Genomic DNA, 17,928 nt, shown 5'->3' with positions numbered 1-17,928 from the left:
CGAGTGAGATTTGAGCAAAAGTTTTACTTCAGTTATGTGGAATTCCCTACATTATAGCTCAGTGGTTCTCGAACTTTTTAAGTCGCGGCCCTTTCAGAATTCGTCAAGTTTCGCGCCTCACCTCAATAATAACCAGCTAACAATGAGCTACAAATAACAGATAGTGAGGCGAAAGTATGTTTTTACTCTAAAACACGTGAATGGAACCTAAATATCCGAAATTAAAAAAAATTTAAATGTAGCCTACAAATATTTTTATTTCTAATTAGCTTCACGTGCCCTCAAAAAATTGTCTACGCCCCCATTGCCCCAAACCCCACCCCCCTCCACAGTTTGAAAACCGATGTTATAGATGCTTTATATTGACGTGAACTTCTGCCCATATTTGTGTGGTTCTAGTATGCAGTGGAGATCCGATACTTATTCAAGTCATAAAATATGCTTGTAAAATGCTTGGAATTGCGTACACTACTGAATCTATAAATTGTCCAAAAGGTCCCGATGTCCCAGATGAACGGGTTTCATTCAGGCATTAATACACGTAGCCTACTTAAGTCCAAGCACGTTGTTATTGTTCGAAGCATTTAGCCTCGTCAGGTTGTCACGAGTGACATTAGTATTAATAAATTGCTAATTAAGTACGATTTCAAACCGCTCGGCCCTTGTCGGTAGCTGTGGCGCAAAGGAAGCGTGGAGGCATAGTAAGCTACAAGGACGGGTTCGAAACCCGCAGGGCCAGCTAGAGAAGGCATAGGCCAGAAATACAGGCAAGGTTAAAAATAGGGATAACTAGAATTGACAACAGATAAGGAAAAATGAAGAGGCCACGGCGAGCAACGGGAGAAGGTGAAGGAGAGGGCGGGCTAGCCAGAGAAAAAATAGGCCAACGCAGGTTTAGGGAGTCAGAGGCGAAGGCATATTCAGATACATAATCAGGGTGGTGCAGACACGGGAAAACAAATAGGACCACGGCAGATACACAGACACAGGAGAAGAGATGGGCTAAGGCAGATTCAGAGGATAATCAGAGTGGAGAAGATATAATCAATCACAGTGGGGACAGGCAAAGGCAGATTTAGAGAGATGATCAGAGTGGAGACAACACAGGAGAAGAAATAGGTAAAGGCAGAATCAGAGTGGGAGACACAGGAGAAGAAATAGGCCAAGGGCAGCAGATTCAGAGAGATAATCAGAGTGTGGAGACAACACATGAGAAGAAATAGGCCAAGGAAGATTCAGAGATCGGAGTGTAGACAACACAGGGTGGTAGTTAGATAGATAGATACGCCAAGGCGCAGATTCAGAGAGATAATCAGAGTGTGGAGACAACACATGAGAATGAGAAGAAATAGGCCAAGGCAGATTCAGAGAGTGTAATCGGAGTGTAGACAACACAGGGATAAGCAATACGCGGCAGATTCAGAGAGATTAATCGGAGTGTGGAGACAACACGGGAGAAGAAATAAGCCACGAGGAGAAATAAGCCAAGGGCAGATTCATAGAGATATAAACAGAGTGGAGGAGACAACACGGGAGAAGAAATAGGCCAAGGCAGATTCAGAGAGAGATATAATAGGAGTGGAGACAACAACACAGGAGAAGCAATACGCCAAGGCAGATTGCAGATTGCAGATTGCAGATTCAGAGAGATAGAGTGTGGGGAGACAACACGGGAGAAGAAAAATATGCCAAGGGCAGATTCCAGAGAGAGTGGAGAGAGACAACAAGCAATATACGCTAGCAGATTCAGATAATCAGAGTGTGGAGACAACACGGGAGAAGAAATAGACCAAGGGCAGATTCAGAGAGATAATCGGAGTCAGAGAGATAATTGGAGTGTGGAGAAGCCAATACGCCAAGGGCAGAAGAAAATAGCCAAGGGCAGATTCCAGAGAGTTAATCGGAGTGGAGACAAAAACATAGGAGAAGCAATAACGCCAAGGCAGCAGATCCAGAGAGTGGAAGACAGACAACACGGGAGAAGAAATAGGCCAAGGCAGATTCAGAGAGGTCAAGTCCCGGCATCCGCTTTGTACCTCAGCCCGACCGACCCAGCCCTTAGAGCCACCAATCCTTTTCCCGGATAATCGGAGTGGAGACAACACGGGGAAGAAATAGGCCAAGGCAGATTCAGAGAGTGGAGAGACAATACGGGAGAAGAAATAAGCCAAGGCAGATTCAGAGAGGTCAAGTCCCGGCATCCGCTTTGTACCTCAGCCCGACCGACCCAGCCCTTAGAGCCAAATCCTTTTCCCGGATAATCGGAGTGGAGACAGCACGGGGAAGAAATAGGCCAATGGCAGATTCAGAGAGATAATAGGAGTGGAGAAAACACAGGAGAAGCAATACGCCAAGGCGCAGATACAGAGAGATAAAACAGAGTGTGGAGACAACACGGGAGAAGAAATATGCCAAGGGCAGATTCCAGAGAGAGTGGAGACAACAACAAAGCAATACGCCAGCAGATTCAGAGAGATAGATAATCGGAGTCATAGAAGATAATCGGAGTGGAGACAACACAGGAGAAGCAATACGCCAAAGGCAGATTCAGAGTGTGGAGATAACACGGGAGAAGAAATACACCAAGGCAGATTCCGAGAGAGATAATCAGAGTGTGGAGACAACACGGGAGAAGAAATAGGCCAAGGCAGATTCAGAGAGATAGTCAGAGCGTGGGAGACAACACGGGAGAAGAAAAAAATGCTCGATTGAAATGCATTTTTAAAAAATTATTAGTTGACTAAGCTATTTTCAACAAGCCAAATAACAGCATAATAAACAGCAATTAAGAAGTAAAACGATTTATAAAACAGGGGTCACCAAACTACGGCCTGCGGCGTCATTTTATCCGGAGATGCAAAAAAGTGACGTAATAATAAGTCTTTTCGCATCCTCTCAGACACTTTTGTCATCCTGACAGATTTTCAGTCGTGATTGTAAACAATACTTCGTTTTTGCGGCTTTGAATGCTTAACGGAGATATCGGAATTTTAGTACCGCCCGACAGGCCAATTATTTCCATGAGGATTGTATTACTTTTTTGATGAGAACTGTGATAAATATGAAAAAAGAACACATATCAATCACCAACCTTTCAATGTGCGTCACATCTATGGAATATTGAGACTATTTCAGGATTTTATTCTGGCAACGGTCATTGACACCGCCGCAAGATCGTCGCAAATAAACGCTGGAGTTGTGCATGATAGTTTGACAGGGGTTAATTGTGGGTCATAATTAACGATGTTCTGATTGTACAAACTTCATAAAAATTGGTAAGTATTAAGTTAGGCAAGAAATACACACGTCCATATAAATTTTATTGGTGTCCATAAACAATATCATTAATTTGCACTACGTATAACTAGAGCGTAATTTTTAAAAGCTCCGAATGTCGGGAAATTTATGCGCTAATGAAAAACTTCAAATACCAGATAATAGGTATTTATTTTATCTAAATTTCATGGAATTCCAAGATACAGCAGGCAATCCGTAGTCGTTTTTATGAGCGGTATTCCAACACGGCGTAACGGTAATAGGCAGACATGTTGCGTACATTTTTTGGCGCGAAAAAGCGGATTTTGTAACATTCCTATTTCATGACAGCTAAACTTAGAATAGTTGTCTAGATATAGTAATCTTGTAAATTTGTTTTTCTGGGATGTTCTCGATCTATATTCTGCGATATAGATAGAATTTAATATTCAAGTCTTCAGAAATGTAGAATATATATTGTTGAATAAATTGAATGAATTTCTCAACTCTTGCGAATTTATTGTATTGCATTGACAAAAATATTCATCCGGCCCGTTTCAACACAGTTTGAGTCATAAAAGTTTGGTGACCCCTGGTTTAAAACAATTACCTTTTCCAAGTCATCGGCGACGTATTTGACGATGTTCGGAACATTCAGTTAGCCCATAGTAACATAACCATGCATGGCAGGAATTGCCAATCAGATTCCAGACTATGTGGTCTTGCTCGACATCTGTAAACATCGAAGAACTTAATTATTACTGTAATTAATACTTATGAAATGATTAGGCTAACTATTATTCCTATGGTGCTGGGGCAGATTCCGAAATAAACTCCTTTAGAAGTTCGAATTGAGAATATCAATTTATGTATATATATTGCAACACAAATTTGCGGTTGTGGTTGACTATGTTTAACTTGTCACAGTCTTAGATTTACCATATTTTCGTGACTTCAAATCGGGACGCCTCCAAAGACAACTTTTGTAACTTTACATTTTCCAATTTTCACTACATAAGCCTACATCTAAAGCTATCTCGGTTGTCTTCATTGACCATATTCTCATCGAGAGTTCATGCGCATATTCTCTGTCCAAATATCGGGTTCAGTTCGAAACATAGAAGGGAATTGACGTTAACGAATTACAAATAGTTCGAATTTAGACAAATTGGTATTGGTTTTACATGCGATACGTTTGCTGATAATGTTAGCGGAGAAACAATGGCATTCACCTTCAGTAAGTAGGCGAGCGTCGCGCTACAGTGAAACAACAGTAACAAAAACATGTACGTGTATCATGCTGAATGGCTGAACGCCAAAGCGGAACATATGGCTGACTTGTCGGGACAAGATGCTAAAAGCGGGACTGTCCCGCCTAAAGTGGGACGTATGGTAAGCCTACACAGTCTGGATGTGACGGTACTAACCTGGAAGTTATGTAACCTCTTTTGAGTAGCATGAATAAGATGGTTGCATTTTATTTCGAATAACTTCTTTGAATATAGATGTGAGTTTGCAGCATGTTACATTGAAAGAATAAAATGAGATGATAAATCATCGCACATAATTAGATAATTCGTTATATCCATCAGTCTGTCAGTTGCCCGTGTACATTACCCAGTGGGTAGGCTAACTAACGAAACAACAGACGCTTTCCAGGCGTTGCGCGCTCCGCTTTCCTGCATTGTTGATGACCGACTCGCAGTTCAGGAACAGTACAATCAGACATTCCCGCCGTTGATTACCCCGGGTAGATGAAGGCTGAGAGCAGGGGTGCGTGCAATATTACGAAACCGTAGAACTGAAATATGAATATGTTCAATTTTCATCCTCTAATCCCAGACATTTTTTCCAATTACATGATTTCTGTTATTTCGTGAGGGATTCGCGAGTTAGCGCTCCCGACCGGATGTGCATATAGTAGTAAACACCCATTTTGTTCAAAAATATATCCCCTTGGCATTGAGAAGCGCTGTCTGTCAGCTATTTTAGCCTAGTCTGCCTTAGCATTTTCAAATAGTTTCTGATTAAACTAAAATCTCCCATCGACAAAATGTTCAGCAAATTGACAAGTGGCTGTCGAAACTAGGAAAAATAGTCATGCATTCAACCATGGTTAAAAATCTAAGCGGCTTTAACTGCTACGTTCTCATTGGTTATTGGCCACTGCTACTGTTACGAGCGGCCTCATGTGATATCTGTACTTCAACAAAAAACATTCATAACATACAGAAAGTGCATTTGAACTCTGCTTCCGTATCATTCGCGGTATGAACAGGCCACAACACTACACCATACTTTAATTCTTAACGTAAATAAGAATGTATTTGAATATTCAGAAAATGGCTCGTATGCCGGTGAAGATCAGTCGAATACACAATACATCTTTATTTTACAAATAGTTTATGATAATAGATATCGGTGGCAAATACCGGTATATTTTAACCATCATCACTAATATCTGAACATAATTTTGTACGACACATTAACATAGAAGAAACTTTTCATTTTTCTATTCTCGCAATACTATCTTATTACTCGCATGAAATTGCCTTGGAATCGCCATGTAAACAATCACACACACTGCTTCAGGGCGACCTGACAACAAATACACGGCAAGCTGGATCGATTGCCCCGATAAGTACTCAAAACGATTTCTAAGAATGTTCGGTCCGACCAATCAAAGTAAAATCAGCCACATAAATAGGGGAATAAAAAAACTGTTGTTCATAATGAATGTAGGCTACATTGCCACCTAAAAAACGTCTTCAAAAAGTGTTATCCAAAATTTATGAGGCACTGAGGGAACGCGAAATCGAAGCTCGACTTGCCTTTGGTTCGCAATAAATCGATAGCGCTGTTAATGTAACAATAAATATATTTCCCTAAAAAGCGTTGACCAAATGTGATGTAAGTAAGAATAAAAGCATTGAAATATAATTTTAAAGCTGAATTGGTATGAGTAGGCTAAGTATATGGCCAGTGTTTATTAAAGGAAGTTAAATTAAATAACATGAGTGATGAAAATAAAAATGAAAAGATTGATAATGTTATAGCGTGAGGTCTATAACATCGCAATGTGAGATCTACTTCAAGCTATTACTTTAGCGCACATGTGGAGTCCGAGTGAGATTTGCGCAAAAGTTTTATGCAAGAACTTCAGTTATGTGGAATTCCCTACATTATAGCTCAATGGTTCTCGAACTTTTGCAGCCGCGCCTCTTTCAGAATTTGTCAAGTCTCGCGCCGCACCTCAATAATAACCAGCTAACAATGAGCTACAAATAACAGATAGTGAGGCGAAAGTATGTTTTTACTCAAAAACACGTGTATGGAACCTAAATATCCAAAATTTAAAAAAATTTAAATGTAGCCTACAAATATTTTTATTTCTATTTAGCTTCACGTGCCCTCAAAAAATTGTCTACGCTACCATTGCCCCAAACCCCACCCCCCTCCACAGTTTGAAAACCGATGTTATAGATGCTTTATATTGGCGTGAACTTCTGCCCATATGTGTGTGGTTCTAGTATGCAGTGGAGATCCGATACTTATTCAAATCATCAAATATGCTTGTAAAATGCTTGGAATTGCGTACACTACCGAATCTATAAATTGTCCAAAAGGTCCCGATGTCCCAGATGAACGGGTTTTATTCAGGCATTAATACACGTAGCCTACTTAAGTCCAAGCACGTCGTTATTGTTCGAAGCATTTAGCCTCGTCAGGTTGCCAAGAGTGACATCGATAATCAATTGCTAATTAAGTACGATTTCAAACCGCTCGGCCCTCGTCGGTAGCTGTGGCGCAAAGGAAGCGTGGAGGGATAGTAAGCTACAAGGACGGGTTCGAAACCCGCAGGGCCAGCTAGAGAAGGCATAGACCAGAAATACAGGCAAGGTTAGGAATAAGGATAACTAGAATTGACAACAGATAAGGAAAAATGAAGGGGCCACGGCGAACAACGGGAGAAGGTGAAGGAGAGGGCGGGCTAGCCAGAGAAAAAATAGGCCAAGGCAGATTCAGATAGATAATCAGGGTGGAGACGCGGGACAACACAGGTTGGAGACAACACAGGAGAAGAAATAGGCCAAGGCGCAGATTCAGAGAGATAAGTGGAGTGGAGATATCACAGGAGAAGAAATAGATACAACCAACACAAGAGGACAGAAATAGGCGAATTCAGAGAGACAATCGGAAGGATAGATTCGGAGAGTTAAAGGGTGTAGCAGAGCAGGCACGGGGAGGGAAACACGCCCACACGTATCAGAGTGCAGGAGAAGAAATAGGCAAAGGCGATAATCAGAGTGGAGAAAAAGGGCAACAAACAGTTTAAGAAGAGAAAGAAATAAGCGAAGGGGCAGATTCAGAAAGGCAGGCAGAGAGACAACAAAGGAAGAAGAAAATAGGCATATATCCGAGAGAAGAGGCAGATTCAGGTAATCAGAGTGGAGAAACAACACAGGAGAAGGCATAAAAAAGGCAGTTACAGTTGGAGACAACACAGGAGAGAAATGGGCGAAGGGCACAGAAAAAAGGGCCAAGTTAAAGGGCAACAAACAGTTAGTTCAGAAGTTTAAGAAGAGAAAGAAAGCGAAGGGGCAGATTCAGAAGGGCAGGCAGATTCAGAGAGTTAAAGGGCAACAACAGAGCGACAACACAGGAAAGATAATCAGAGTAAGTTAGGCCAAGGGGGGCAGCAGATTCAGAGAGTTAAAGGGCAGGAGGAGAAAGAGGCAAAGGCGCAGATTCAGAGTGGAGAGACAACAAAGGAAGAAGAAGAAAATAGGCCAAAGGCCCAGATAGTGGAGACACAGGAGAAGAGGCAGATTCAGATAATCATAAAAAATAGGCCAAGGGTCAAGTTTAGAGGGCAACAAACAGTTCAGAAGTTTAAGGAGAGAAAGAAATAGCCGAAGCGGAGAAGACAACACAGAGTATCAACAAATCAGAGTAAGTAGGGGGCAGCAGATTCAGAGAGTTAAAGGGCAACAAACAGTTCAGAGTTGGAAGACACTCACAGGAGGAGGAGAGAGGAGAAATAGGCAAAGGCAGATTCGGAGAGAGATAATCAGAGTGGAGAGACAACAAAGAAAGAAGAAAATAGGCAAAAGCCAGATTATCAGAGTGGAGACGAGTTAGTTAAAGGGTTCAAACAAACAGTTCAGAAGTTTAAGGAGAGAAAGAAATAAGCCGAAGGGCAGATTCAGTTAAAGGGCAACAACAACAAACAGTCAGAGTTGGAGAATCACAGGAGGAGAGAAAAATAGGCGAAGGCACGCAAAGGGAGAAGAAGAAAAGACCCAAGACAGAAAAAAAAAACACAGAAATAGGCAGATTCAGAAGAAATCAAGATTCCAGAGAGTTAAAAGGGCCCGCCCGGCACAGGAGGATCAAAGTGTGTGAGCAAAAATAGGCAGGAGAAAGAAACAACACACACAGGAGGAGAGAATCAGGCACGCAAAGGGAGAAGAAGAAAAGACCCAAGACAGAAAAAAAACACACAGGAGGAGAAATAGGCAGATTCAGAAGAAATCAAGATTCCAGAGAGTTAAAAGGGCCCGCCCGGCACAGGAGGATCAAAGTGTGCAGGATAGGCAGGAGAAAGAAACAACACACACAGGAGGAGAGAAATGAGTGAGCACAGGAGAAAAATAGGCCAGGAGAATCAGAGTTATGGGTGCTCCCGAAGTATGCGAACCAAGATGGCGGGCATCGGATGGTTGTTAGGGTTAGGCGATAATTTTTTTCCAATTTATTTATATGGCCTCTAACCTTACCTACTTCGGAAGCCCCCAAAAAACGTTAGTTAATCGTTTCTAGGGCACTGCACGTTATACACATACATGACTAACAACAGTTGAAGAAGATTTGAAGACGTGTTTGCCTTCCCCAATCAGAATTGCCTTCTCTAAATCACAGACAAAATAGAGGCTAATATTTTGATGCTCATTTTCAGCACTTTCGCTGGTTGGTGCTTACAAACTAGTTTAATTTTTTATAACCATATTTTTCTGTCATTTAAACTAATGATAGCGGAATACACGCTCATTCTGTCGAGAATTTGTAGGACTAATTTCGTCTACAGCAACTGCACCAAAATTCTGCCTAAGACAAAATGGCCGTTGTATAATTGATTTTGAACCTGGGAAACTGACAAATAACAAGCAAAACCACGAAAACAAGTTACATACATAATTGGCATATTATTATTATTAGATTCTGCGTCATAAGGTAAATGATGAAGAATAAAAAAAACAGCCATGACATGGATTTACATGTAGATAATTGTAAAGTTTGTGGCAAAAATTAAAAAAGAAATAGAAAGGCAATGGGACGAAATTGTTATGAGAAATGATAACATTTATCATGCTGCAAAAATAATCCCTAATTTAATTGTGTGACATCATAATGAAATAACAATCAAGGTAAAGTGATAAATAATGAGAAGAATGGATGGTGAAACATGAGTTGATTTACATCGCAACAAATCATTTATTCATTGCAGTTGAGTGTGTATAACGTGAAGCTGAATGAGTTGTCAGGCAATCTCAATAATGCTAAACAGATAACACTTGTGCACATGGTATATATATCAACATTTGCGCTGTAAATTCTGTACGACATGTGGGAACGTAATTTAGGATACTTTTGATTAACATCACAACAAATCATTTTTTCATTGCAGTTGAGTGTGTATAACAAATCTGGATGAGTGGTCAGGTTACATAGGAAACGCTTTGCAAATGGTATATATATCAACAGTTGTGTATTCTGTACCGAATGCAGGTTTTGCTATCTGGAAAAACAAGTATTAAGATAGAAAAAATATGGAATTAATAGAAGTAGATTGTCTCATATTACAACAGTTCCCAAATGGTGCGAGTTCGTAACTGCTGCAATTTTTGCGAGCTGCAGTTTATTTATCTGCTGAACCGAGTTTAGCTAACATGAGTGAAATTTTGAGCATTTCGAAGGGAATCAGCAAGAAATGAGAAAGACAAGTTGAACTTTAGCCTTCAATCCTTATGTTTACACATTTTAAAAAGACAAAGTACACATTATCGATCACAAAGTGAGTTTTATTAGAAAGCAACATTTTTATTTTCGTTTCAAGTGCGCCGTGAGTTTTTCCCAGATAACCTGGCATCACGCGAACAAAAAGTCAGGGAACCGCTTTTATAATAAATGGTCATTTATGAGAAATATTTTTGCAATAGAATTCATGGGTGAATGAACTCGTAGACAGCACCAGGCATGTTTTCTTTCGTTTTTTTCAACATACACACCTCACAGTTGATGTCAGAAGTCATCATAATTCTCTGTGTGATACACTTCCACTAGAAAGCTTTTTTGATATATCATGATGCATTTTCTTAACCTAAAAACGAAATGTTGATATATAGATAAGTCATATTGCAGGTACTTCAATAACGCTACAAGAAAATTTCACGATTCTTGATAAGCTAATTTTGCAATAAAAAAATTGCTAAAACTATAATCCTATAATTGGCATAGAAATTCAAGTATTTATGTTTTCTACGCTACAAAATTTTTTGGAAATTGGGGGTAATGAGCAAAAAATCATAGTACCTGGCTAATACTTAATGAAAAAGCAGACAAAAATTTTGAAACTGATGGTTCTTACCTTTGCTGCCAGATCTTGTACTTTATTCTGTAAATGATCATGCACTTCAACATGTTCTGTAGGTGCTGCTTCTTTTCCACCATGATATTCAACTTTTTGAACTGAATTTTTCAATTGATCCCTTAAATATGGAAATACATAACGAACGTTTAAATAAAAAAAAATGATATTCAAATTGCTTTGTTTAAATAATGAACCTTAGTTTGGTTAATTTTTAATTCTGAAATATATTTCCCCCAAAAAATATTTGCTGAAGATTTCTATATCTGCACCTTGTGGCAGACTAATTCTGAAGTTATTTCGAAATTCAGACGGAAGTGCCACTTTGTGCAGTGTTCTAGATTCCAGCTGTAATTAATTCCGATGAAAATAAAAACCTATATATTTTTCAGTAAAATCACAATTTAAGCTAAATTTTACATGGAATCACTAATTCCAAACATCTATTCAGAGAGCACATGTACTAAACAGCTCATAATCAGAAATACGCTTAAGCTAAAATCTCTGGACATTCCAATATCCAGTGAATAAGAAGACATGATACACAGATCAAATTTTGTACATCAGAATGATGTTTGTTCCAGAGGCCTCAAGCATAGCTCAGTTTCCTCAAACAAACCAGAGAGCGATGCTCAAATATACGTAGAACACAGAGTGGTACACAATTTTTAATTTTGATGATGTCATCAAATAATAGCCAATCACCCAATAAAAATTTCAAAGCAATTGGTCCAGTAGCTAAAAAGAAATTTCCATGAGAAGAACAAAAAAAGAGATACTAACATGAAGATAAACAACAAACGCAATAACAAAACGATCCATAGGTCTACTTTGTGTCCAATAACTCCTACTGGATTAACCAAATTACAAGAGGGTGGGGCAAAGAGAACATGCAACAGCAGGGTCAAGAATACAGATATCTTTATGACAAATTCAAAGTTTGAATAAAAAATCCAATCATTTGTAACATAAAGTTCTCACCTAAATTAAATTATTATTTCATTTTCTAAATAGTCCTATTTCGCAATAACTATTTGCTTTAGCAATAGCGGATAGTGTAAAGTATCACTTCCACAACTGACAAAATACTATGTAGGTTTGCTATTACATATCTCTGAAATTTTCAACTCAAGTTTACAGTTAATCAAATTCACCTGAAAAACAAATGTTTTTGAATTCGTGTTTGAAAATGATGAAGTTCTTCTTTTATAGAATCAAGTTCTTGTTCAGTAAAATTTCCATTCATTGCTTCTTCCCAAAGATTAGCAACTCTTGGTTCAGTAAAAGGTACAGATTCTCCTACAATTGAAATCATTAGCTTTATTACAGAAGTACGTTAAAAACATTTTTGAAAATGAAGAATCATAATAAAACGATTTGCTATTCCTCTAATGTTGCTTGAAACAAATCGATTAAAAAACAGAAAATTGTAGTTTATATCTACCGTAATTTATCAACAGTTTACATACTATAGACTGTTAGTTAGTTATTAGATATGAAACTATCGGTAACAACCGATCATGTGATTTATGCATCATATTTACATTTGAACTTTTTTCAAAATGTCTATTTTTCTGTCAAATAAAATTATTGAGAGTGATAAAAATAAAATATCAGAACAAATTGTTTTGTCTAAAGAAGTCAGAATGTGGACTAACCGAAGTTTACAAAAAAAAACTCGCCATTCCATGAAAAGAGATTAAGTTAATATTATTTATTTATTACTGTAATAACATCTTGTTCGAGTATCCTCGTGGAAATGGATACATACGGATCCGAAGTTGGAAGTAAACAAGGAGAAAGGACCTGCAGTCAGTTTGAGCATCCTTATAGCAATGGCCAATTCGGGTTCCAAGTAGATGGTAATCAAGAATTCAGTTCAATACACAATAACTTATTGCCTTCTGTTTAAACTCCTTTTCAAAGGCAATCACAACAAATATTTACGAGAGGCAGCATACAATGGTACCAAAACCTCATAAACTTTTACATTTAACGGTACTGCCAGGATCTACCATTCCACAAATGTTGAAATGTTTATTTTGCAATTTACTGTTGAAAAATATCATATTGTACCATCCAATGTGCCTTGCTTTGTTTTCAAATGTAACCTCTCATATCCTTCTTTTATGTCTCCTAAAATTTCAGTCATTTTTTCCCGCTTCAAATTATTTTCTTCTATTTTGACTTGCTTTTCGACAGCATTGTCAGACATGTCTAAATGTTAATTAAGGTAGCACTTATTATTACTAATTCAAAACCACAAACCGTACAGAAATATAATTTATCCATTTATTTTTAATTCAAACTCAAACTTGGCTTTGATAAATGTGTTTAAACAGGAGAAAAATAAAATAATTGAATAACTCGAACATAAGTAAATTGCGATCAGCAACATGGTCTGGCGAAATAAATCTATCAGAAATATATTTTGATTGTCATTGAATTATAAATATTTTATTGAACTGGTATAGGATTCCGTAGCTGCACAAAATCTTGCCACATGCCCCTGCTCTACTGTTCATTGCAAACAAGATTTAAACTACACTCAAAACACCAGCCAATAAGTTATCAATTAAATGAGAAATTCGCTAGAAACAAAAATTGAAAAATATGCACATCGAAAGCAATAGTTTATAATTACTGAAAATAGCAAAATAAGACTAGTTAGATTAGCATAACAGAAAGGCCATCTAAAATGTGAGAAGCAGCTAATTCGGCTATCACGTACCAAAAGACTTTCTTGTTAGTGGCTTAGCGCTCAACCTTAACATAGCAAAATAAAATTAATTTTCTGTCTTTTTTGACAAGACTAAGGTTAGGTGGATTGAATTAGTAATGTGCCTCATACAGTGGCGCAACCAGGCCGTTTTCAACGGGGGGGTCCGACCGGAATTTACACAGTGCAACCACGACGTAAGTCGCAACGCCACTAGGTGTCGCCCCGCTGACCACGATAAATTGCTCATGGTTAAAAGGGAAACGCCATCGATTAAATCCCAGCCTTTCGCTTACCTTGCACTCGTTCATTAACGGCGCTTCGCTATGTCTTGCACCTCGTGGGTAGCAAAACGCCGTCGATTAAATCCCAGCCTTTCGCTTACCTCGCACTCGTTCTTAACGGCGCTTCGCTATGTCTTGCACCTCGTGGGTAGCAAAACGCCGTTCATTACATTCCAGCGAATTGCTAACGAAAAGCTGTTAATTATTTTCAACGTTTTCCTCGCTTTGCGCCTCGTGGATAGTGAAACACGGCTTGAATAAATTCCAGTGTTTCCCTCGTGCCGCGCCTTGCTCGTTGGGTGAATTCGTCAAGACTAAAAACAAAATGCACTTCTTGCGAATGGACCTTTTCCCGACCCTAACCCCGGAAAAATTCTAAACTAAACTGAAGCTCACCGGAAGACATAATGACAATTAAAATAATTGATTTACAACTAATTTTTGGAAACACAACTAAAAACTGACTAATTTAATGCAGGGATGTCCAAATCGAATTTAAATTCAAATATCGCAAACTTCAAATACTGTTTTTTCGTGTTTATAATAATCCCAAATATGGCGCACATATCCTAGGCGTCGTCGTCCATGTGTGGTTCGGCAATATATTACAGCTGACATGAAAGAATTTCGATAAACGCCGACTTGAAGAACTTATAAGACTTCGAGGTTGTTTTTGATTGAAAATATTTTCTTATCGGGTATTTTAACTTAGTTTAGGCGACCTCGGCAAATTGTGTCTTAATTAGTTGTTTTCATCCTCAGTTTCGATAGTGACCGAACATAACAGGAAATTTTTTCATTTCTTCCAATTTAGCGCGTATAAAATAGCTCTTAAATAGTATTTAATATCTATCGCGGATTTCGTCGGCATCCGGCATTGATAACAACATCAGTTCAGTTAAAGTTAGCGGTGTTCATTTACAAACAAAAATACATAACAGCCGACATGAAATATTCAAATCAGCGCAGAATTCAATAATAAAACACGTTTTATGGTCTTAATATGCACATAGAAAGAAGAAAGGACAGAGAAATAACGACTAAAAACTAAGAACGGTATGGTATGTTTGTGTACTTTTGTTTACCATCGTCATCATAATCAAATTAGTTAAACCCGATTCCCAAATTTCCGTCCGCCAATAATGGAGAATGAAGATGGAAAAACGTGTTTTACTTTTTGAGTCGGCGTTGATTTACATTTTTCATGTTATGTGTTATAATTTTTTGATTATAAACCAATACCTCCAACTTAAAATGAACGATATTGTTATCAACGACGTCAGGACTCGGGATAACGATAAAATCTCCGATAGAAACCAAATAATATTTAGAAGCTATTTTATAGATTGCAAGAAATTAAAAAATTTCCCGTTAAGTTCGATAACTATCGAAACTGAGGATGAAAACAATTAATTAGGACAGGATTTGCTTTAAAGTTTATTGCCGAGACGCACAACATATCTTGACTAAATTGAAATATACGATAACAAATGTAAAAAATTTTCAACCAAAAACGTCCTCGACGTCTTATAAGCACTTCAAGTCAGAGTTTATTGAAAACCTTTCACGACGACTGTTAGTTATTGCCGTGCCACACATGGCTGCTTTCGATTGCGATAAAAAATGAAATAATTGTGGAATGTTTTTAAATCAGAACGTGGACGGGGGCGGTAGGATGTTTACGGCGTTTTCGGCCTTTCATATGTAGAAAATCTTAGGTTATTCGAAGCAATATTTTTCCGAAAATAATTTTCGTATCCAGATTTTCAGAGTTTCTACTGCATTATTATAACATGAAGACGGGCGGCGTTACATTGCGTCAAGATGATGAAGCACGAGAGTATTCGTCACAAGAGAGAGAGAGATAGCATTATGCTATTGTCGCTTTCAATTCGCATCGAAAGCGCGCGATTTCTACTTTTTTGAGATAACATATCTCATTTTCGAATACAAACATATACGCGGGGTTAGCGATTATTACGTAACTATCAGCAAAAAGGTATGATTGAAGTCGGGCGGTGTTAAATTACGTCGAGGTGATAAAGCACTGGAAAAAAGTTTTCACCGGATTGTTATGACTGTGGAACGACGTTGTTTTAACGTAGAACAATAATAAAAAAAAAACGAAATTCAAACGGGGGGGACACGACCCCCGTAACCCCCCCGCTGGTTGCGCCACTGGCCTCATATCTGGTTTATTTCCTTCGATGTCAATCGTGCTTACCATCAGTTTGTGAAGTTTCTGATTTTAACAATTCGTATTCTTCTACTTTCTTTCTGTGGTGAATGAACTCCATGTGAAGACTTTTTAGTTCATCATCTGTAAACTTCCCATGTTTGTTTGCTGTTTGCCACAGTTTATCCAACTTGGGATCCTGACGAATATAAAGATTTTAGGAACTAGTGAAGACAAGGTTTTTGGACCAACAAGGTTTTGGTCAAAAATTTTGCCCATCCAAACTGGCGTGACATAAAAAGTTCCGTTTATGAACAGTGTTTCAAAAGTGAAAGTGGCAACAATAAGCCTCGTGCCAAAACTGAAATTAATCGCTAATCAACAAATTCCTTGAGCTATTTTCTAGCTAAAACATCAAAATTTGGTTCTCATTTGGTTGTGGCGATTGGCAAACCAGATTTACAATGTAGTGCATGTAGAATTAGTTTAAAGAAGAAATTTTCGACAGCATCAGGCGGGCCGGATTTGGCACACGGGGCGTATTTTTCCCATGTCTTCAGAACTAGTGTCATCCTGAGTGTGCCACTACCAGAATAAATTATTGAAACATACTGACTGGAATAGCTTTACTGCTATTTTGTTTTCTTGTTCAAGACAATGTTGACTTATGTAATGTTTTGTAAAATTGTTTTTGCTGCTGGGGTTATTGTTCTTGTTGGGTAAATATGGCTTTTCTCCGCATGCAATGGACCATTCAGTTTTAAATGCTTTGAGCCACTAATAAGCTGTTACTCTTATGTTTTTTTCAAACTTTCTCTGCATCCTGTATGACCGGATATTTCATCCAAAATTTCGAGTTTCATTTGAATTCCTCAAAAGACTTTTTGGTGCTCCCGAAGTATGTGAATCAAGATGGCGAAAACCGCAACGTAGTATATGTACCAGGTCAGAGTTAGGCTCTAACTTCAGGTACCAATACTACGGGAGTCATTTGGCTAGTCCCCGAACTCGTAATAGAACTAAAATAAGGAAAATTGGAATAAAATTATGGCCTAACCCTAACCTGGTACACATACTACGTTCCAGTGTCCGCCATCTTGGTTCACATACTTCGGGAGTACAGACTTTGTTATGTATTATCGAATCACTTTATTCAATCATGCTTACCCACTGATCTTCAAAGAAAGTACTCAAACAGCTGAGATTCATGGCCTCATATTGGAGTATTGCTCTTACTAGGAAGACCAGTCAAAAATTATTTCAATTACCTCTAGAAACCTGGTATCTGTAGACTTTTTTTCCCGCTTCTGTTGTGGTTTTATTCTCTTTTTTCCAGCCAGACCATATTTCAGCATGATCTCTAAAAATTAACATAGATAGGAATGAAATGCAAGTCGGGGACAAGGACACACACCGAAAGCAAAATTTATAACTAGATACAGTCGTAATTGCTGTTTTGAAGAACAATTCAAACTATGTTTTGTGTCAAAAACATGATTTACCTAGTTCAATTATCATGTGGCACATTTGGTTTTCAAGTATTCAACTTCTGGTAAAGGTCAACAATAATAAAAAAAGTTTATCGCATTGTTTTGCACTGCAAAGATTATTAATCTTAGTGAATTTGTATGACCATGACATAATAAATACCGTAGTATATTTATATTTCATAGTCAAAACAGGCAGTAATTTTGAACATATTTTAAATAGCACGCACCATAATTTGATTTTGCCATTCATGCAAAATAATCTCAGTTTAAGTTTGTAACATTGGTGAAATATAAATACAAAACCATAACAAAAATATAATTCCATGTTCCAAGATGATACAAAGCATGACTGAATA

General features: G+C 38.1%; 1 protein-coding gene across 2 annotated transcripts in view; it reads right to left on the bottom strand.

Moving 5' to 3' along the window:
- The window catches only part of LOC120336727 (alpha-2-macroglobulin receptor-associated protein-like), a 34,271-nt gene that overhangs the window by 15,426 nt on the left and 917 nt on the right, over positions 1-17,928 (bottom strand). The window contains exons 3-9 of one of the 2 annotated variants that reach the window (XM_039404483.2): positions 17,351-17,442; positions 16,131-16,281; positions 12,980-13,120; positions 12,058-12,202; positions 10,904-11,024; positions 10,545-10,636; positions 9,462-10,054 (exon numbers count right to left, since the gene is read on the bottom strand). In XM_039404483.2, the coding sequence (XP_039260417.2) occupies positions 10,568-10,636; positions 10,904-11,024; positions 12,058-12,202; positions 12,980-13,120; positions 16,131-16,281; positions 17,351-17,442 (719 nt within the window). In that variant the 3' untranslated portion in view covers positions 9,462-10,054; positions 10,545-10,567. Of the gene's footprint in view, positions 1-9,461; positions 10,055-10,544; positions 10,637-10,903; positions 11,025-12,057; positions 12,203-12,979; positions 13,121-16,130; positions 16,282-17,350; positions 17,443-17,928 lie in introns of those variants that run through there. The other variant, XM_078109877.1, reaches the window with a different exon arrangement.

The sequence above is a fragment of the Styela clava genome, chromosome 2, assembly GCF_964204865.1.
Source record: "Styela clava chromosome 2, kaStyClav1.hap1.2, whole genome shotgun sequence".
NCBI classification, from domain to species: Eukaryota; Metazoa; Chordata; class Ascidiacea; order Stolidobranchia; family Styelidae; genus Styela; species Styela clava.
This window is presented reverse-complemented; position numbering and strand designations above follow the sequence as displayed.